At 36.6% G+C, this 23,168-nt stretch overlaps 1 protein-coding gene across 1 annotated transcript in view; it reads left to right on the forward strand.

Moving 5' to 3' along the window:
• The window catches only part of SLC9C2 (solute carrier family 9 member C2 (putative)), an 87,240-nt gene that overhangs the window by 41,130 nt on the left and 22,942 nt on the right, over window positions 1–23,168 (forward strand). Inside the window, exons 13-20 of the mRNA XM_058540050.1 lie at window positions 7,041–7,138; window positions 8,113–8,232; window positions 9,409–9,607; window positions 10,327–10,515; window positions 13,379–13,528; window positions 17,701–17,752; window positions 19,768–19,916; window positions 22,076–22,201. Of these exons, the coding sequence (XP_058396033.1) occupies window positions 7,041–7,138; window positions 8,113–8,232; window positions 9,409–9,607; window positions 10,327–10,515; window positions 13,379–13,528; window positions 17,701–17,752; window positions 19,768–19,916; window positions 22,076–22,201 (1,083 nt within the window). The remainder of the gene's footprint in view (window positions 1–7,040; window positions 7,139–8,112; window positions 8,233–9,408; window positions 9,608–10,326; window positions 10,516–13,378; window positions 13,529–17,700; window positions 17,753–19,767; window positions 19,917–22,075; window positions 22,202–23,168) is intronic.

Genomic DNA, 23,168 nt, shown 5'->3' on the forward strand with positions numbered 1-23,168 from the left:
TAAATGGGATCATTACCCATGTGGTCACTCAAAATCAGTCCTCTCGCTCCCTCCCTCTCCAAGATCTATCAATCTTACCTTCTAATTATTTGTCAAATACATCCTTTTCCATCCTTGTGTCTCTTAATTTAGGCCATCACAATCTCTTGCTGGTATCCCTGCCTCCAGTATTTCCACTCTCAAATCACAGTGACTTTATCTAAAAGACAGATGGGTCTACACCACCGTCCTGCTTAAAATCCTACAATGGGTCCTCAATGCCTACAACATTTTCCAAAGTGACTTCCAAAGAATACTTGCTCCACAGGATGTTAATAGGGACTTCATGGAAAGAAAAAAAAGCATCAGTGCTCAAGTTAATTTGGAAAATGCTGGTTTAAACAAAGTTAAACAGGTTTCTTATGGAATTTCTTGTAGAACTTCTCAGAGTTTTTAACATGCTAATGTGCATTGAGCCTCTCCAAGAGGGAATATTGAATGCAACATTTTTCTCCCTTCTTTGCACACCACATTTTTTTTGTAGGGATGGGGGTTCAAGGAGTATCTCACAGGATTAGTTTATCACATTCTGGGAAAAGCTTACCTATGAGATCAAGTCTATGCATAACACACAAGGTCTTTTGTAATCTGGCCCCTCTTTCTCTAACTGATTCTATCACCATTCTCTGCCCCACAACTTGTCCTTTACTGCACTCACCATGCTGTTTCTCATCTCTGTGCATGTACTAAAGATGCCACTCTCTGCTCACCCTTTCCCCACTCTGTTCCCTCCACCCCCATTCTTCATCTGGATAATCATGCTTATCCTTAAAACTCAACTGAGGTGTCATCTCTTCCAAGAAGGTCTCTCTGACCCCACCTCCACATCAGGTTTGATTAGTGCCCTGCACTTACTTTTATCCTCTTATATTTTCTACACTGTTTTGTAATTCTAAGTGTCTAACTATTCCCCTTCCCCCAGTAGATTATGAGCTCCTTAAAGCCTTGGATTATATCTCTAGTGCCTTAGCATAGAACTTGGAATAGAGTAGGCATTCAATAGACATTTGTTAAACAATGACTGACTAAACAAACATTCCATCATATTAGTATATCATAATTTTCTTGAGCCAGACCTATTTCTCTATGGGCAGGGCTGGAAATACTATAGGTATAATAACTGCATATATGCCTCAGAGCTGAACCTCTGGGGCATACCTTTTCTTATAGTGGGCATCATCCCAGGACCATAATGGAAGCTTACAAAAGGGAGAAATCCACCAAGTGTCCCAGTGGCCCTCAGAATAAGGATAACCTGGCCATTACCCTTTTACCATTTGGAAGGTAGCTTCAGAGTTCATGTGCTTTATCCACCCATATGTTATGGATAGATCATTTTTCTGTTTCCTGGAAAAGGAGCTGTGAATGGATGACTATTACCTCGAGAAATAAGTGGCATGGATTTCCTCTTTTCCTGTAGTGACTATCATCCCTACAATTGTAATACTTGAGAAAATATGCTAAATGTAATGGAGTTTGGTAACGACATTTATTTATAAACAATGGATAAGCAAGAGTATATGGTCAGCATGTGAGGACGGGCGTTTAGGCAGTAGTCCCAGGAGGTAACTTTAACCTCTAAGTTTAGTATCAGTGGCACCTAAAAGGTGTGATTTTTCTCTTGACTTTTTTTGGAGGGGTTAACACAATAACACAGTCTAGATACATCTATAAGATGTTTTATGTAAGCCTCATGGTAACCACAAAGAAAAAAAAATATAGTGGATATACAAAAAATAAAGAGAAAGGAATTGAAGCACATCACTACAAAAAAAAAAAATCACAAAAGAAGACAGCAAGAGAGGAAGAAAGGAAGAAAGGAAATAAAAAAAAGTCAGAAAACAATTAACAAAATGGCAACAGTAAGTCATTGTCTAACAGTAATTACTTTAAATGTAAATGGATTAAATTCTCTAATCAAAAGACACAGTGGCTGAATGAATAAAAAAATAAGGTTCAACAATATGCTGCCTACAAGAGACTCACTTAAGTTTCTTTTTTTTTGTGAGGAAGATTAGCCCTGAGCTAACATCTGTTGCCAATCCTCCTCTCTTTGCTGAGGAAGATTGGCCTTGGGCTAACATCCATGCCCATCTTCCTCTACTTTCTGTGGGATGCCTGCCACAGCATGGCTTGATAAGCGGTGCATAGGTCTATGCCTGTGAACCTGCAAACCCCAGGCCGCTGAAATAGAGTGTGCAAACTTAACTGCTACGCCACTGGGCCAGCCCCCCTTACTTAAGTTTTAAGGACACATATAGGCTTAAAGTGAAGGATTGGAAAAAGATATTCTATGCACGTGGTAACTAAAAGAAAGCAGGGGTGGCTATACTTATATCAGATAAAATAGACTTGCAGTCAAAATTGGTCACAAGAGACAAAGAAGGTCACTGTATAGTGGTAAAAGGGTCAGTTTATCAAGAAGATATAACAATGGTAAATATATGTGCCCAACACTGGAACATTTAAATATTTAAAACAAATATTAACAGAAATGAAGGGAGAAATAGCAATACAAAATAGTGAGGGGCTTCAATACCTTGACTTCCAACATTGGATAGATCATCCGGACAGAATATTAATAAGGAAACAATGGACCAGAATAATACCATAGACCAAATAGACCTAACAGACATATACAGAACATTCCATTCAACAGCACCACAATACACATTCTTCTCAAGTACACATGGAACATTCTCCAGGATAGATCATATGTTGGGCCACAAAGCAAGCCTTAAAAAATCTAAGGAGACTGAAATCATATCAACTATCTTTTCTAACCACAAAGGTATGAAACTAGAAATCAATAACAGGAGTAAAACTTAAAATTTCACAAATACATTGAAATTAAACAACACACTCCTAAATAACCAATAGGTCAAAGAAGAAATCAAAAGGGAAATCAGAAAGTATCTTGAGATAAATGAAAATGAAAATACACATATCAAAACTTATGGGATGCAGTAAAAGCAGAGGGAAAGTTAATAGTGATAAGTGCCTTCATTAAGAAAAAAGAAAGATCTCAAATAAACAACGTAACTTTTTACCTTAAAAAATAGAAAAAGAAGAACAAAATGGGCCCACACTTAGCAGAAGGAAGGAAATAATAAATATTAGAGCAGAAATAAATGAAATAGAGACTAGAAAGACAAGAGAAAAAAATTAATAAAACTAAGAGTTGGGTTTTTGAAAAGATAAACAAATTGACAAACTTTTAGCTAGAATAATGAAGAAAAAAGAGAGAGGACTCAAATAAACAAAATTATAAAAAAGAGGAGACATTACAACTGACACCACAGAAATGCAAAGGATCATAAGAGGCTGCTATGAACAATTATATGCCAATTAATTGGATAACCTAGAAGAAATGGATAAATTCCCAGAAATATAAACCTACCAAGACTAAATCATGAAGAAATAGAAAATCTGAACAGACCAATAAGAAGTAAAGAGATTGACTCAGTAATCAAAAACCTCCCAATAAAGAAAAGCCCAGGACCAGATGGTTTCACGGGTGAATTCTCCCAAATATTTAAAGAAGAATTAATAGCAATCTTTCTTTTTATTTATTTATTTATTTATTTATTTAGTGAGGAAGATCAGCCCTGAGCTAACGTCTGTGCTAATCTTCCTCTTTTTGCTGAGGAAGACCGGCTCTGAGCTAACATCTATTGCCAATCTTCCTGCTTTTTTGTCCCCCCAGTAGATAGTTGTATGTCATAGTTGCACATCCTTCCAGTTGCTGTATGTGGGACGCGGCCTCAGTATAGCTAGAGAAGTGATGCGTCGGTACGTGCCTGGGATCTGAACCCGGGCCGCCAGCAGCAGAGCATGTGCACTTAACCGCTAAGCCACGGGGCTGGCCCAATAGCAATCCTTCTTAAACTCTTCCAAAAAATTGAAGAGGAAGGAACACTCTCAAATTTATTTTACGAGGCCAGTATTACCCTGATACCAAAGCCAGATAAGGACACTACAAGAAAAGAAAAATAAAGGTCAATATCCTTAAAAAATATGGAGGCAAACATTTTCAACAAGATACTAGCAAACCAAATTCAACAGCACGTTAAAAGTTTCATGCCCCATGATCAAGGGGGATTTATCCCTGGGATGAAAGGATAGTTCAACATCCACAAATTGATCAATGGGTGATACACCACATTAATAGAATGAAGGATAAAAGTCATATGATCCTGTCAACAGATGCAGAAAAAGCATTTGGTGAAATTCAACATCTTTTCAGGATAAATACTCTCAACAAATTGCATATAGAAGGAACATAACTCAACATAATAAAGGTCATATATGACAAACCCACAGCTAACATCATACTCAATGGTGAAAAGCTAAAAGCTTTCCTCTAAGATCAGGAACAAGACAAGGTTGCCCATCCTCACCATTCCTATTCAACATAGTCCTGAAAGTCCTAGCCATAGCAATCAGGCAAGAAAAAGAAATAAAAGGCATCTGAATTGGAAATGAAGAAGTAAAATTATTTCTATTTGCAAATGACATGATCTTATGTATAGAATACCCTAAAGACTCCACCAAAACACTGTTAGAACTAACCAATGAATTTTCAGTAAAGTTGCAGGATAAAAAAATCAACATACAAAAATCACTTACATTTTAATACACTAACAATGAACTCTGTGATAGAGAAATAAAGAAAACAATACCATTTTTACAATAGCATCAAAACCAATAAAATACTTAGGAATAAATTTAACCAAGGAGGTGAAAAATCTGTACACTGAAGACTATAAGACATTGATGAAAAAAATTGAAGAATACACAAATAAATGGGAAGATATTCCCTGCTTATGGATCAGAAGAATTAATATTGTGAAAATATCCATGCTACCGAAAGCCATTATAGATTCAACACAACTCATATCAAAATTCCAATGGCATTTTTCACAGAAATAGAACAGTCCTAAAATGTGTATGGAACCCACAAAAGATCTTGAATAGCCAAAGCCAATCCTGAGAAAGAAGAACAAGGCAGGAAGCATCACAATCCCTGATTTCAAGGTATATTATAGAACTATAGTAATTAAAAGAGTATGCACTAGCGTGAAAACAGACACAGACCAATAGAGCTGAATTGAGAGCTTAGAGTTTATTCTGTATACCAATGCATATATAGTCAACTAATATTTGACAAGGGAGCCGAGAATATTTAATGGGGAAAGATAGTCTTTTCAGTAAATGATGTTGGGAAAACTGGATGTTCAACATGCAAAAGAATGAAATTGAACCTCTGTCTTACACTACTCACAAAAATTAACTCAAAATGGTTTAAGATTTAAGCATAAGACCTGAAACTGTAAAACTCCTGGAAGAAAACATAGAGAAAAAGCTCTTTGACATTGGTCTTGGCAAAAAACTTTTGGATATGACACCAAAAGCACAAGCAACAGAAGCAAAAAGAAAGAAGTGGGACCACATCAAACTAAAAAGCTGCTGCACGGCAAAAGAAACAATCCACAAAATGATAAGGCAACCCATGGAAGGGGAAAAATTATTTGCAAATTATATGTAAGATAAGGGATTAATATCCAAAATAAATAAGGAACTCATACAACTCAATAGCAAAAAAACAAATAATCTGATTAAAAAATGGGCAGAGGACTTGAATAGACATTTTTCTGAAGAGGACATACAGATGGCCAACAGGCCATACATGAAAAGGTTCTCAACATCACTAATCATCAAGGAAATGCAAATCAAAACCACAATGAGATATCACCTCACACCTGTTAGAATGGCTTTCATCAAGAAGACAAGAGATAACAAGTGTTGGTGAGGACATGGAGAAAAGGGAACCCTTGTGCACTACTGGTGAGGATGTAAATTCATACTGTCACTATGGAAAATGGTATGGACATTCCTCAAAAAATTAAAACTAGAACCACCATATGATCCAGCAATCCCACTTCTGGGTATATATCTGAAGGAAATAGAATCTTGAGGAGATATCTGTGCTCCTGTGTTCATTGCAGCATTATTAGCAATAGCGAAGATAGAAACAACTTAAGTGTCCATTGATGGATGAATGGATAAATAAAATGTGGTATAATATATATACAATGTAATATTATTGAGCCGTAAGACAGAAAGAAATCCTGCCATTTGTGATAACATGGATGGACCTTGAGGGCATTATGCTAAGGGAAATGCCGGATAGAGAAAGGCAAATACTCTATGATATCATTTATATGTGGAATCTAAAAAATTCATAGAAAGAGAGAATAAAGTGGTGGTTACTAGGGGCTAAGGGGTAGGAGGAATGGGGAGATGTTGGTTAAAGTATAGAAACTTACAGTTATAAGATTAATAAGTTCTGGGAGTCTAATATGGTGACTATAGTTAACAAAACTGTATTACATACTTGAAACTTGCTAACAGAGTAGATCTTAAATGTTCTCATCACACACAAAAAAATTGTAATTATGTGAGGTGATGGATATGTTAACTAACCTTATTGTGATAATCATTTTGCAAAATGTATCAAATCATCACGTTTACACTTAAACTTCCACAATGTTATATGTCAATTAGATCTCAATAAACCTGAAAAGAAAGAAAAAAAAAGAACACAGTCTACTTTTCTCTCTTTGTAGTTCTTTGTGAGGCTGAGATGATTAGTTCCCCTTTGAATTAATACTTCATACTGTCTATTCTGCTGTGGAAAGATGATGCTACTGATGCTATTTATATTACCATAGTAAACTCTTCGAGTTGAATAGATTTTGAGTTTCCTGAAGCTAGGAACCTTTGTATCTTGTATAACATCCAGGACAGTACTTTGTAAAAAATTATTCAGTAAATATTCAAATTGAATGAAATTTATTTCCTGTTACAGAATTTTTTGTAAAAGTATATATTCATATATTGAGTTCAATGATAATAGTGAGGGCTATGTAAAGGTCAAGCAGAGTATATTACATTAATGTTTTTGTCCTTGTAATTTTTATTTAAAATTATATATTTAGAGGAGCTTTGAAAAACAGTGTAACGATGGAATCCTCAGTGTAGAGGCAGCCCGGATATTAATTGGTGCAGCCAAAAGCTATTGTCCCATCCAAGGAAAGTAAGTGTAATATTTCTTTAATTGATATTTCCAAAATTGAATGGGTACGTGATAAAGAATGAACAAACTGAGAGTTAAGTGTCCAGATTAATCTATATATTTATTTTGTCTATCTTCATCTGTCTGTCTGTCCACCCATCCATTATCCACCTACTTCCTATTTTACTTGTTTACATTTTTTTCCCTGAAGGTTCATAACGTTGATGACATTAGGAGATTCTGGAGGAAGATCTGACTATAGTGTAATTATATAAGAGACTAGGGGAGCCATGAAAAAGAACCCATGACGTTTCAATTACTATTATAGTTATTTTGTCTTTATATCATAGTCACTAAATTACTGGGGAGGGGAGGTAGGGAAGCCTGGAGCCTACCTTTAGACTGCTCCCTTCTCCTAGGGTGGAGCAGGCTCTGGAGGAATTGACCCAACTGATGGAGCAGATAAAGGCAATTAAATCTGGTGGGAGATATATTGATATCTGGTCACAGTCCTGGCAAACATTAGAAAATGGATGGTCTAAGACAAAGCTGTGGGGCAACAATGATAGCAGATCCTATCTGGGTGATAGTTAACATTTCAGCAGCCTGGTAACCTACTGGGAGATCAAGCATCAGTTCCTAGACAAAGGTTGGGAAGAGTAGGGCCTTGGCGAGTCTTAGGGTCTTGGCGAGTCTTAGGTGAGGCAAAGCATGACAAAGGGAAGCTTGATTTCAAACCCGAAAGAATTGGTCTGGAGAAACTTTAATTATGTTCTACCTCAGGTCAGGAATGGTTCCAGGCAGCAGGAGTCGCATTCTAAAAATGTTCCTGTACCGTGACTGTGGGTGGGTAGGTGGATGGATACAGAGGCTCAGGACTGAGCAAATTTAATAGACCCGTATTGCATTTATATTTAGTATAACTTTCTCTTTCATATTACCCAAAAGTATAGCACTTGCTTTTTATTATAACATATATATATTTCTTCTGTTAGATTCATGAGTATTTATGATGTTTCAACTTATGTAAGAGCTAGAAGTTGGCTTGTGAAGTTTAAAAACATGTTAACTTTCTTAGAATATCATAAAGATGAGGCATCTCTTGTTCCATTTGGGTAAGTATTGTGAACCTTTAATAGCAAAATTACTTGAAAATATGACTTTTTCTACGTTATCAGAATAGATTACCTTGATTTTCCTTATTAAAAAAAAAACAGCTAATATTATGGTCAACTCTTATTGATTGAGTGGTAAAGGAGCATAGTGCTTGCTTCACTTTCTCCATTCTGTTCCAGCAACTTCCTTGACACCTCAGTTAGAAAGTAGGCAGGAAGAAGAAGGAAAGGATGGTCATATTTGGAGTCTTCAAGTTTTACTTGCCATCTGTTAGGGTCATATTACATACTGGGCTGCTTTCATATTCTTCTGGGTATAACATTGAGCAGAGGTGAGCAATATCAAACTCATGCACTAGATATAGCTCTCAATTTAATTTCATCTGTGCCATAGGGTGGTTTTGTTGATGTCTATAATTAGGAAAAACACAACATGGCCTTCATAATACCTGTAAGCAATGTTCCAAAATTTCACAAATGCAAATTTTACTTAAATTGTGTAGACTCTTTGCTTTGTTATATAAGTTGTGAACTTATATACTTTTTAGAGCAGGAAGACAAGGTTTTTCTACTAATAGAAGACATCAAAACAAGAAGATACTAGGAACATTAATGCTACTAAATTTTAAGTGGGTGTTAATATACCTTTCTGATAATTCTGCTAATATTCTGATAATTTTTTACTTTCTTCCATTTATTAAGTTTAAAGAGAAGTATAAAAAATTAAAACCCTAGGGTCTTGACATATATCTAGGTAACTTTTTGTTAGGATCTACTTTAGATGGATTAAAAAATTAAAAAAATATATTCATGGTAATTATTGAATAGAATATTTTTTTCCTGCTCTTAATTTTAAACAATGCTGATGTTTTTTGTCTAAATTTATTTGTTTCTTGCTTTTGAAGTATGAATCTTTGCATTCTGTCCTATTTACTATTAGCTTTGATTTAAAAAAATTCTTCCCATCCCTCATATAGATTAACATATTTTTATCTTTCTCCATTATGATTTTTATGTATAGAAAGTATATTTTAGATTTTTATCTATTGTTCTACATTATTTATACTCTTCTTCAAATTAATGTTAATGATTTGTTTAACCAAATGTTGAATTTCAGATCTTTATTGTTATAATTTTAAAGTGATCTGACATTTTATATGATCTCTTTTTTTTCAGGAATAATAAATTTCTGATTTTTGTACATCACATTGTATTTTCAGAAGAATTTGAATATACAGGACATATTATAAGATTTATGTACATTTTTCCTATGATAATGCATCTATGGCCAATGGCAAGAGAGTTAAATGTATCAGGACTGATATTAGTAAACTATTATTTTGTAATTTTATATATATTAGAATCAGCATTGAAGGTATGGTTTAAAATAGAAATGTATCCTACAAAAAGAACAATTCAGATATTTTGAATCTATATCTGTCATATTATGGAAATAATTTACTACTAGAATCCATTTGCTATAATAGTTGATAGGATCCCAGAATTTTAGTACTCTTTTTGAATATTCTGAGTTTAATAATGAAATCAGTATAATAATCACAGTCTTGGATATCAGATAAGATAAATGTCATAAAAGTGGAGAGAATCTCAAAGATCAGGTAAAAGAGAATTAAAAATCCAGACATGGATGTTTCCCTCAAATACTCTCTGTAATGATGCAAAAAATAAATAAGTGAATAAAACCAAATTGGTTTGTTAGATCCTTGTCATAATATAAAATGAGAACTACTTTTTAGGATAAATGCTTCAAGGATTATTTATCAGCATTACTGTTTTCATACTTTAATTATTACTAATAGTGTTGCAATGAATCTATTTACTGCTAGGTTTCATTGTTTTTGGCATTCCAGCTTCATTATCGATTATATACATTTTGAATCAAATTATAATTTTTGATGTTGGAGATTAAAGAGAATTATTTTGGAATTCCAAATGAATAACTTAAAACCTAACTTTTGGAATATAACTCATTTGTAGTTGAGGATTTAACTCTTACTTTTTAAGATCTCTTCCTCCCCACATCATTGTATAGGTGCTGTGAAATGACTTACATTCTATATATTTTCTAAACAGATAATAATTTTGAAAAGGAAATATTTTCGTCAACATTGGAACATTTTGGAATTTTTTATCATGCTTATTGGAATTGTTGATATCTTTTGTATATACTTTGTCAGATTGAGACCGGACAACTTGATTCTTGTTCAGATTATAGTAATAATAGGATATTTCAGAATAATTAGGTTTATTCCTCTCATCAAGGTAAAACGTCACATTTTTAAATATTGGGTTTTTTTCTATACTGTTTGTTAAATGAGTTAAGAATCCTCATTGTTTTGAAAGAAAGGAGACGCTGTCTCTTCTTTCTACAGGTATCTGCTTGGTTCACTCTCTCACCTCCTTTTTCGTTTTTTTTTCTTTCATTTTTTGCTGAGAAAGATTTGCCCTGAGCTAACATATATTGCCAATTTTCGTCTTTTTTTCGCTTGAGGAAAATTAGCCCTGAGCTAACATCGGTGCCAGTCTTCCTCTATTTTGTATGTGGGTTACCGCCACAGCATGGGCACTGACGAGTGGTGTAGGTCTGTGCTCGGGATCTGAACCCGTGAACGCAGGCCACCAAAGTGGAGCATGTGAACTTAACCACTACGCCATAGGGCTGGCCCTTCTCTCACCTCCTTTAAGTCTTTGCTCATATCTCGCCTTCTCACAGAGAAGCCCTTCCCTGAGCACTCTATGTAAAACGGCAACCCACCCCCCATACTTCCAGCTTCCTACCCCATCTTCCTGAACCCCCTCCACCTGCTTATATTATTTTTTCCCCATAGCACTTATTGCCTTTTTGCTGTGTGTTGTATGTACTCTCCACGTGGTAGGGATTTTTGTTTTGGTCTTTGTTTTAACCTACAGCTCTAGAATGGTGCCTAGTATATAGTAAATCCTTAATAAATATTTGTTAAGTGAATGAATGAAAATGTTGATGTCACTTGAAGGTAGATTTTCAGATTTTCAGTCTCAGCTCTTAAGCCTCCTTTCTTTCTTTCCAATGGAGTTACATTATAAAATCTTTTACCTTGGGAGCTTTAGATGATTTCACTTGCCACTCCATTTTTTGAGTTATCTGATTCTTGTTACATCAAACAAGTAAGTATATTAGTATGTATTGAAGTTATAGAGGCTTAACATTAAAAAAAAACTGCTGTAAAAACCCTGAAGGCAAAAGGCATACATTAGAATCCTCCATCTAGTCCCCATTCTCCAAGAAATGTAATAGTTATCTTAAAGGCAGAATTGTTTGAATGCCCAGACTTGTGCTTGTAGACTTTCTTTTTTGTTCCTCCCTGGATTCAACATTGTTACCAAGCTTTAGTGTTCATAAGAATTACTGTACAGAGTTGTAGATGCAAAACCTGCTGTAAGGGGTAATTGTGATTATTTATGATTTTTGCCTTATGAGCCAAGTTTAGAGCGAGTGCCCGCGTGATGTATAACTGCATCATAATACAAACTCCTCTAGAAATCAAGATGTGTAGATGAGGCTAAGACTTCAAGTGGAAGGTAGAAGCTTCCTGAGTTTTTATACAGAGATCTTGTGCAGATGAATGTAAAATAGTTATTTTAGAAGTAATACTTTGCAAAAAGTCTCTCTGAGTGAAATAACGATTTAAAGATGTGTTATTGTGGAAGTCAGCTTTATTTACAGTGTCCCCTTTGCCACTTCTGTCCAGCATGCTCTGACAAATCTCAATGAAGTATATTTGAAGAATTAATATAATCATGATTAGCTTTTTAAATTGAGCACTTACTATGTTCCAGGAACTGTGCAGAGCACTTTAAGTCCATTATCTAATTAAATCATTAAAATAGCCCTATAAAGTAGGTGTTACCACTCTCTTAACTTAGGTGCCCCAATAGCCAGTCTCAGCATAATGTGGCTTTCAAACGAAACAAATCTGTATTGGAAAGCTTAGAAGAATATTGGAGATCTTTACTTTAGATCCTCTTAGGAAGAGCTCAGGGGACGTCAGTGCATCATGGAATAAAACTTTTTGTAAAAACCCTCTTTAATATCTCTCCCTCTGCCCAAAGTTTCACAACCAAAGTGGCTAAAAAAAAAAAAAACCTTGAGGCCAGCCCCATGGCCTAGTGGTTAAGTTCAGCGTGCTTTCCTTTGGCGGCCTGGGTTCAGTTCCCAGGCATGGACCTACACCACTTGTTGGCAGCCATGCTGTGGTGGCGACCCACATACAAAAAAGAGGAAGATTGGCAACAGATGTTAGCTTAGGGTGAGTCTTCCTCAGCAAAATAAAAAGAAATCTCTCCTTTCTCTGCTCCTGTAATTCCTTCACTATGACGTTCTTTTCCTGTTCTCAACTTCCTCCTTTTTTACCTGGTCCCTCAGCATCTGCCCCATGCTCTGACGTGACTCTGTCTCTGTGATTGACTGCGTTGCTTGTGAGGAGCAGCTCCACTGGAATTCTGTACCTAGGTATTATTATCCTCATTTTACAGATGAGGAGACTGAGTCCTCAAAGTCACTAAGTAACTTGCTCAAGGTGACAGAGCTGGTGAGTAGAAGAGGTGGTATTTGAACCCAGGGAGGTTTATATTTAAAATCTCATTCTCTTCTGTCACCACACTCTCCTGTCTCAGCTTATGATTCGAGAAATTAGAGCCAAGAAGGATCTTAGATACCGTTAAGTTCCTTTTCTTACAAGTGAAGAAACTGAGGTGCAGAGAGAGGATATATTCGGTTGGTAACTATCACCCAGGGTACAGGACCACCACTCTTGTCTTCTGAAATCTGAGGGTATGGAGAATGGGAGAAAAGGCAGTGGTAGTGACCTCCCCTTAAAGCTACAGACACAGTTATTCACTGAGTTTTCATTACTTTAGATAGTGGCTCTCAAACTTAAGTGTGCATAGACTTGTTAAAGCATTGATTTCTGGGCCCCATTCCCCGAGTTTCTGGTTCAGCAGGTCTGGAGGGGAACATGAGAATTTGCATTTCTAACAATCTCTGGGTGTTGCCATTGCTGGTCTGGACACACTTGGAGAACATCTGCCTTAGAGGGCACTTTTCCTTATCAAATTTTCAGGGTTTTTTTCCTCTCCATTATTGCAGATGATAATACCACTACTGATACATATTGTAGATGTACAGATCAAAAAGCGCCTCAGCTTGATGTATAGTATTACAAAAGGCTATGCCAAAAGTCAAGAGGATACCAAATTTTTAATAGAACAAATTTCTAGCCGAGAATCAATAAATCAGGTGAGAGACAACCACTGGTCATTGGGGAGAAAAAATCACTTAGATGTATTCATTTCTTTTAAGACCATTTCTACATGTATTTGACCCAATAGATAAATTATAGCAAGTGAAGGTGATTCAGTTGTTTATTATGCAGAGAAGCAGTGAAGAGTCCTGGTCTTAAAATTTCAACTATCATTATCAAACTCATTTATGACCCTCATAGAAGAAAATCTAGTATTTGTTTTTATTTTCTGAGATCAGAGTAGAGATTCTGTCTGTCTTTGTAACACTCTCTAAAAGACAGGGCACTTCGAAAAGCTTCCTGTAGGAGCTGAGACTCGAACAAGGCTTCAAAGAAAGGGTAGGTCTGAAGTGAAGAGGAAGAGAGAGGGAAAGTGAACAAAGATTTGACAGTGAAAACTTGAAATGCTGGTACTGAGGCATGGATGAGTAGTAGTATTTATTTTTTATCTTTCAAGACCCTTCTCATTTCCAGGCAGTTTGAGGTAAGTAAGGAGATGAGGACAGAGCTCACTAGGAACTAAAGATGGAATGAATCACCTCCTAACCAGGTTCCCTCCTGCCAGTCTGTCCACTCCAGGCCACCCTGCCCTTTCGCAGAGTAATGTTCCTGAAAGGGCTATTTTAAATTTCATATGTGATTTTCAATGGCTCTGCATGGCCTAAAGGGTAAGGTCTTTGAATCTATCTGAGGGGGGAGGAGAGAACACAGAAAAAATGGTAAAAAATAATTATGCGTAATTTTACAACTTGAAAATAATATAATGAAAGAATTTATCCCTCCCAGCCCTTCTCTCTACCACTTCCCAAAGACAGTCCCATAGTAACCAATCCTGTGTTAAATTCCTTTACTGCTTGGCATGTAATTTTAATAATATGCATATATATTTAATTCTTGATTTGTTATCTCTAAACAGCCTTTATTTACTCTCTGCCATGGAATATGAGGAGATTAGAACATCCTTCCCCTTTAACCTTTTCTTTTTCTCCCTGTCTTAAATTTTTGGAGTTATTATTTTTAACAGGGAAAAGATTTATAACATTTACATTCTATTCTGTAAGTATAAGTAAGTCTTCATTCTTTTCAATAAATGACTCTATACATGGAAAACCAAAAACCAACCTTTACTTTGTTATGATTATATAAAAACTGTTCACTATAGAACCTATCTTTTGATTCAATCCATAACAAAGGAAACATGATGCAACCTTGTTAAACATTTACTACTTGAAAGAGACTCTTCTAAGTGAAACAGTCAAATGGATGAATTTGTTTTTAAACTATCTTCCTTCTCTTCCTATAGGTTGTATTCCTCAGCCACTCTTTCTGGAGTCCTCTGTGAGCCTCCTTTTTACTTTCTTTTTTACTATGCTGGATTATACCCATAAGTAATTTTTTTCATTTGGACTTATATGTCCAAAAATCTTTTTACTTTGCTCTCATAGTTATAGTTTGATTCTCCAAAAGCATTTTCTTGCAGACATTGCCCCTCTATATTCAGCATTGCTGAGACAAGTCTGATTTTACTTTCATTTTGTAGGTGACTTTTTTTCTTTCTGTTTAGGGGCATTTAGAATTTTCTCTTTATCCTTGGAGTTCTGAAATTTCACCAGGATGTGTCTAGATGTGATTAAAAAATTTTTTTATCCCATGCAGCACTTGGTGGGGACTTCATAATCTGAAGATTGCCATCTTTTTTCCCATTACTTCTTTGATTATTTCCTCCTCGCTATGGTTTCTATTTTCTCCTTTTGGCACCCTTTTAAACAGACTTTTGAATGTCTGGATTTAGTCTCTATTTCAACTTTTCTCATAACTTTCAACTCTTTCCTCTTTGCCATGAGAACCCCTCAGCCTGATTTTCCAAGTTACTAATTCAGTCTTTAGCTGTGTCCATTCTGCTATTCAGCCCATCTATTAAATTTCCTTTTTCCTTTTTAACTAAACACTTTTTGATCTCCAAGAACTATGATTGGTTCTTTTTCATAGCCACTGTTACCTTTTTTTTCTTTAACAAATGTGATATTCTCTTGAATCTGTACTTTAAAAATTTCTGTTTCCTGTATGTGTTCTGCTTTTTTGAGGTTCATTCTTCTATTTGTCGTGTTTGGTTCTTATCTTTCATTCTGTGTTTTACATCCAATGTTTGGTGATTTTGGGTTATATTTTCATATGTGTAGATGAGAGTCTAAATTGAACAGTATCAACAGCTGAAGGTATTTTCTCAGCCCAAGTGAGACTCCTGATGTTTAATCCAACAATGAATTTAAATCCTAATTACTAAAGCCCTAGCTCTAATGACTGTCCGTGTATATATAATCAGCGATGGGCTGGGGGTTATGTCTTCTGGTTGTTGTGCTTATTTTTTGTGTTTTGCTTATTTTGTGTTGTGCTTATTTGTTGTTCTGGTTGATGGGACTGTTAGTTCCCTCAGCCCATCAACCAAGAAAGAGAGGCTCTTTCCTTATTAAATTCAGGAGAGGGAAAGAGGCTGTAATGATACCTACTTAATATTTTTATTTTTAATTTCTAAAATACATAAAAGATATATTGTTAAATATCATTAGCTCTTAAGATTTTCTTTTATAAACAGGGACCACTATAGGAAGAGTATACCTGAATTTTTGGAAGGCATGTGACATCTTTCACGATATCCTTATAGATAGGATAGAAAAATATTACCTAGATTTATCAAAGGAGTATTGATTATTGGATCAAATATTAATGTGCAACAGAATTCTATCCTATTGATTTACTTTGAATATTGGAGAATAAAATTAAAAGAACTACTGAAAGTCTAGAATGATCTATATTAGAAAGAACAGAGAGCTATTCAGAGGAGAAAAGATTTAAGAAACAGGAAAAGGAGAGAAGGAAAAAAAGAGCAAGTGAGGGAGTTAAGAATGTGTTTTGAGGAATTTGGGAAGAGGCATTGAGATTTGAGGGCAGTTGCCTCCAAGTGTAAGAGATGAAACAAATTCCCCTTTGGCATTTTAAAAGGAGACTTCAATAAGGATTTAAATGGCTTTTTGAGATGTGTTTAGATATCAAACTGGTGTTTATTCTGAAAATGACATGGTTTAAGAAACTGGCCAGTGGCAGCTCATCTTTAGAGAAGTCACATGTATGTCCAGGCTTTCGTGATTATATTTTCTTTGTAGGCAGGAGTCGGTCCCTATGCTCTCTTGTGCAAGGTCATTCTACAGCAGTTTTACAGAGTTGCTGTAGGTCCAGTTGGGTATGAAGGGGGCTTAGCTGCCATCTATGTGCCTATGCAAGCAGGGCTGGACCATGGTATGTGGATGCTGTGAGCAGGCTAATAGTTTGGTACCTTCCCAATATTGATTCTGTGTTATCAAGTGAGAAGAAACAATTTAATAAACATTGTATACCTCATTCTTATATTCAAAATGAGGGATTTAATACATGTGCTTTTTCTAAACACAAAACAACAACAAAAACTTAACTAACTGCTTAAACTTTAGATGACAAACCAGTTGTTCCCTGTAAGTAGCACTATGCCATGCCTTATTTGGGTGCAGAATTTCAGTCATCTGTACCTACAATCCTAGCAAACTGTCAGTTGTTTGGTGCCAGGGCTGTTGGTGTAGGCAACTGCAAACTGCAGAAAGACTGCAAGCTAGAGGGTAAACTCCCTGAGGAGCGATGCTTGGGACGTGGTATTTGACAAGTACCTATTGTGTGATTGACCAGAGATTGATTAGCCCTGGAGTGGAGTTGTTTCTTCAGTTATGTCAGGAGTTATCTGTAGGAAACAGGAACTAATTGACATCATATTTTCTCATTATTCCACTTGTTTTTGTGCTCCCAACAGACTGGCTCCCTAAATAGCTGCTCAGTTGACTACCCCCTAATTGGGCTCTACCTATGAGAACTCTCCTTGGTGCATGGTGGAGTGCACACTAATCTTTTCTGAGGAAATTAGGCACAGTAGTTATGCAAACTACTGAGTGCACAGCATTTATTGTAATTTGAGTGTAAGCATGGGGAAAGCAGCAGAATTGACACAGGGAAGAATTGAGACAGAAATCTCCCCAAATCGTAAACTATGTGAGATTTCTTCTACCATATTTCTTTTTCGCAGATTTTAAAGCCACAAATGCACTTGATATAATAAGAAATTATTGTTTTTCTTAAATTCTTACAGAAATTATATGAAATTTTGGAAACCAATAAAAGAGATGCTGTCAAAGAACTAGGTAGGTAGTTGCAGTATCTGATTTCCTGAAATCATACCTTATTATTCCATAATTTAACCAAAGGAAGACAAGTTCATGCTTTCCTTCAATCATTCATTCACTTATTCATTCAATGAGCATTTATTGAGCACATGGAATGGGTCAGGTATGCAAAAAGTGCAGAGCCTGCTGGAAGGTATGAGCATATCAATAGATAATGGTAGAAAGTTAGAGGAGTCCTATTATTTGCTATGGGAGCATAGAGGAAAGAATGAGAAGTGTGGAAAGGGTATTAAGGTGGCAAGGTTAGATTCCTTCAGGTTGTAAGAAAGACATGTGAAGATTACCTTTGACAAAGGGTGTTTTTATTTTTGTCTTGCTTTGCTTTGTTTGCAAGGATACTCAGGAATGTGGGTCTGCAAGGGTTGTCATTTCTTTTTTTCTTTTTTTTCTTGTGAGGAAGATTGGCCCTGAGCTAACATCTGATGCCAATCCTCCCCTTTTTTGCTGAGGAAGATTGGCCCTGAGCTAACATCCATGCCCATCTTCCTCCACTTTATATGGGACGCCGCCACAGCATGGCTTGACAAGCAGTGCGTTGGTGCGCGCCTGGGATCCGAACCTGCGAACCCTGGGCCGCCAAAGTGGAGCTCGAGCACTTAACCACTTGTGCCACTGGGCCGGCCCCGGGATGTCATTTCTTGAGCATCTACAGTCACTCTGCTTGAGTTGAAGCACACAGCAGGAGCCCTAGGATTTTGTACAAAGCTCCTTGGGTCTGCTTTCTTCATAAGTGGGCTGTGGGCCAGTCTTTCACTGTGTGCAGACGTATCTGGTAGAAAGCCTGGCATATGGTAGGCCCTTAATAAATAGAAGTTATTGTAAAAGAAATAAAGTAAAACCACTTTGTATTCATAACCACATTGTAAGAAGCCACATGAATTTATGAGGATCATACTTTCCAAATCAAAATTGAAAGAACATGGTCTAGTGAATGAAGTTGTAAGTTTGCAGACAATAGGTTGGAATATTTTGGCACTTCCCAGGAAATCCAGGACCCATTGTTGCCATTTACATATGGGCAGATTTTTATTTCTGTGCTTTTAAAGATTAGGGGTCTAGGAGCTGCTGTCTTATATTATGTTTTAGATGAGTATGGAATATCACAAAGTTTTCTTGATTCAGTCCTGTAAGAGCGCCTGTTCCCATCTGGTTACTGCAACTGATTATCGAATGCTAATTATGTTGGGAATTGTGTTAACGGCTTTATATGCATTATCTCATTTAATCCGTATAATTACTCTATGAGGCAAGTACTATTTCATCTACATTTTGTAGATGATGAAACTGAGGCTGGAAAGGTTAACCTGCCTGAGGTCGTATGGTAGTAAGTGGTAAGCTAGGTCTCAAGCCCAGTATCTGACACTAAAACCTGCAGCTCTTGGTCATGCTAGCCGTCATTTTACTGGTCAGCTCATTTCAGTTAAAAAAAATGATTGAGTACCTTCCAGATGTCAGGCCTTGTGCTCAATGTTAGGATTACAAAGATGAAACAGATGTAGTTTTAGCTTTGACTCCCAGTTCAGTCCATGACTTCTCATGTTCATTAAAGAGGAAAAATTGTGCAATTTGATCTCAGAAAGACCCACCAGTCAAAGTCCAGGGGCTCTTTCATTAAGTCATTTATTCATCCACCCAACAAAAATTATGTAATACGGAGGATGAGAGAAAAGTATAAGTAAAAATAATAATACCACAATGTAATGAGTTCCAGAGGGAGATATGTAGGAGATGCCATGGGGATAAGGCAAAGAGAGTGATTTTCTTCCGGCTGGTGGGGGAAGCCAGTTTTCAATTTTCTCATCCATTAAATGGAGATGAAAAAACTCTAGTCCTACAGGGTTTACAAGTTCTGTATGAAGTAGGAATGAAAGGATATTACATAAATACTTTGGAAATTATACACTATTATACAAATATTGGTTATTATTGTGGTTATTACATTGTTTGCTTGCTGATAGTTTTATTTGCTTCAGGACTCATAGAGCATGAACACCGTGATGTCGTCATTGCTTTGAAGACTAGGCAGGCAATCCGGAACGTGATTGCTAAAGCTCTGAAAAACCTCACCTTCCTTTGGTCAAGAGGCATTATTGATAAACATGAGAGCGTCGTAATGAATAAGGTAATAAACCAATTTTCCATATTGCTTGATTTCATGAGCCCAACACCTAAGCCTGCATTGTTTCTTTAGCAGAGTGTAATGAGTGAGGGGGAGTGGGAAAAAGGTGATTAACCTCAGGTGCTGACTCTGTAATTGCCTACAGCCTTTGTTAATGACAATGGCAACTACTGCCAATGCTACTTGGTGCACTCCATGTCAAAAGTAGTGGTTGCAAGTAACAGAAACTAACCTGCGCTAGGTTTAGCAAAGCAGTGAGGTTGGGGGATTTATTCTAAGGACATGGAGTGCCTTACAGAACCCACAGTAGCCAGACCATGTGGCCAGGCCTCAGGAAGGGACTTGAACAAGGACCTAAAAAACTTCCCAGAGTCTCCATTTCCTATCAGGGTTGCCCTCTGTGGCATCTTCTTTTGGCTCCCTCTAACAAACTCAGTAGATTTTTCTGCTTCTCTATCAACTCGTGGAATATGTACTGCCCAGTCCCACAAGCTGTGGAAAGGAAGGTGAGTCGCATAATGTTAACATGGTAGGGAGGGGTCCAACTTCTGTGTGTGTGTGTGTGTGTGTGTGTGTGTGTGCGTGCGTGTGTGTTGATGAGGGTCAGAGAGGGGGAAGTTCTGAGAGGAGAGGAACAGGTAAGACATCCTAATCGGTTAGCTGATAAATGGACAAAAGGAAAAATTATAAATGTCTTTGCAAAAAATTAGGAATATAAGACAGAGGAAAAAAATGTTTAATGTTTAATCTTACCACTCTATCACATCCACCATCTAGACTGTATTTGTGCAAATAAGAATGTTCTTTCTATTCTATACAAGGGTCTATCTGCTTCCTAGCATAGAGCAGAAAAATGGAAGTTCTGATCCCACATTCTGTCTGTGTTGCCCACTGATAAGCTGTTCCTGGTTGTCACATCGTTTTCCATGTCACTGGGAGCTCCTGGGTGTGGGCCACCATGCAGTGTCATGCATCATGCACCATATCATTCCCTGGACATAGTCCCCTCTCTAAGACCCCAGAAGGGAAGTGGATATGGGACAGGCCAGCTTTTCCCTTTATGGCTCTATCTCTTTAGTCTCTGTAACATCATGTCAAAGGACTAAATGGGTAACATGATTTCCCCTTAGTGTTGTCAGAGGGAAGAAAGGGGCTACTTTACAGTATTCTTCAAGTTACACCTCTACATACATTGTGTTTTCTGTTTTTGCAATTTTTTCATTTATCACTTTGAAGGCTAAGATCCAATTGAATGTTTGAGACCCATTAATTAAAGTAAATAAATAATAGCCCTTATCAGGAGAGAGACTTTTTTTTCCTTATAGCTTTGTTTAGAAAGGTAATGGATAAATCATTCATTTGATAGTGACTTATTGAATGCCTATTAATTATCTAATTGTCAGCCACAGAAATTGATAATTGATAATTATCAATCCCACGTCATAAAGAGCTAGGTAAATCTATTCAATTTCACTGAGTAAATATATGTTGGATATCTACTATGTGCCATGGACTCTTGAGGAAATTGGGATACTTAATGATACAACACTGACTCCCAAGTCCATGGGCTCTTCCTCATTCTTTCATTTAGTCATTTATTCATCCAATCAACAAAAGTTACATAATATGGAGAGTGAGACAGATAAGTAGAAATAATAATACTGCAATGTAATGAGTTCTATAAGGGAGATCTGCAGGAGATGCCATGGGAATAAGGCAGATAAGTGATTATCTCTTAGCTGGTGGGGGAAGCCAGAGAAGGCTTTTCAGAGGCTACAAAACTGGAACTGTATCCTTCAAAATTAGAAGGATTTAGAGAAGCAAATCATACTCATGAAAAAACGTTGAGAGAACATGGCATTAAATTGTACAGTAATCAATTGTGAAGTTGAGAAAATTTGAGATTAAGACAGTAGAATATGGTGTTAACTGAATTATAAAGATGCTAAATTTAATATGAGTTAATATATCAGTGAAAATAGTAATAAGGGGAGAATAGGCACAAAAAAAGTTTAGAGGATAATTTAAATAGAGCGAGAGAAGCTGTGAGTCAAAATCAAGTTTAAATTTGCATAACATAGTTTATTTAGATTTCCTTAGTTTTTACCTAATGGCCTTTTTCTGTTACAGGATCTGATCACCATTATTTTGATTGTTTTTAGGTACTTCTTACAAAAATAAAAGCACTGAATAACTTTCCAATGGCAATCCCGCCTCCTACTCCTGAAAAATATCTTCATAATATCCTTTGGCTGGAAAATAAAGATATTCTCATTCAGTTCTTCAAGGTAAAGTTTCAGTATTCTATTCTGGCTCAGGTTTGATGCTAATTATTTTCCATTTTTTCCACTCCCTAATGCAAGATCAACAAAAAAGCATATCCAAAGCAAGAATCCTGTAATGGCCAATGAAGGGTAAGTCAAAATAGAAGCCCAGCAAAACCCAGAAGAGTAGATTTCATTTTAAGCCTAAAGGACAAAGATAGTGTTTTACAATGGCTTATCTGCTTAGGGTGAGCTATCCATGTTACCTGATTGTAATCAATCCCATCTTATTTTACGTTGTCGGGTCCTGGACTTCTAGATGCACATTCTGGAAAAGACTTTTTTTAGAGCAAAGATCTCAAATTTAAATTACTATACAGGCCAGCCAGATAATATAAAAGTAAAACCAGCCAGGTGTAGTATTATAGGGAACAGTGAGGACTGTGGTATACTCAAGAGTTCATGCTCTGTCTAAAGTCAGCTGAGTGTTGCTATAGGAATTGGACTCTTTCAACAAATATTTATTGAACATCCTCTGTGGGCCAGAGACTTTTCTAGGTTTGGGGATATGGCAGTGAACAAAATAAAGGAAGTCCCTGCTTTCATGGACTTTATATTATATGGATGGAGATGGACAATAAACACACCAGTACATAAATATGTAGTCTGTCAGATGGTGATAAATGCTGTGGAGAAAAGGTGAGAAAAGGGACCATGGTTGGGCAGCTATTTTATATGGGGTTGTCAGGAAGTCTGCCCTAATAAGATGACATTTGAAGAGAGATCTGAAAGAAGTGATTGATCAAGCCATATAGATATCTGGGAGAAGAGCATTCCAGCCAAGTGCAACGCCCTGAGGTGGAGTGTGCTTGGTATGTTCAAGAACATCGCAAAGGCCCTTGTGGCAGGAGCAACGATGGAGGGAAGATATGAAGCCAGAGCAGCTGTAGAGAGCCTGAGAATGTAGGAATTTGTGGCCATTGTAAGGACT

This window comes from Diceros bicornis, chromosome 4 (assembly GCF_020826845.1).
Source record: "Diceros bicornis minor isolate mBicDic1 chromosome 4, mDicBic1.mat.cur, whole genome shotgun sequence".
Lineage (NCBI taxonomy): Eukaryota > Metazoa > Chordata > Mammalia > Perissodactyla > Rhinocerotidae > Diceros > Diceros bicornis.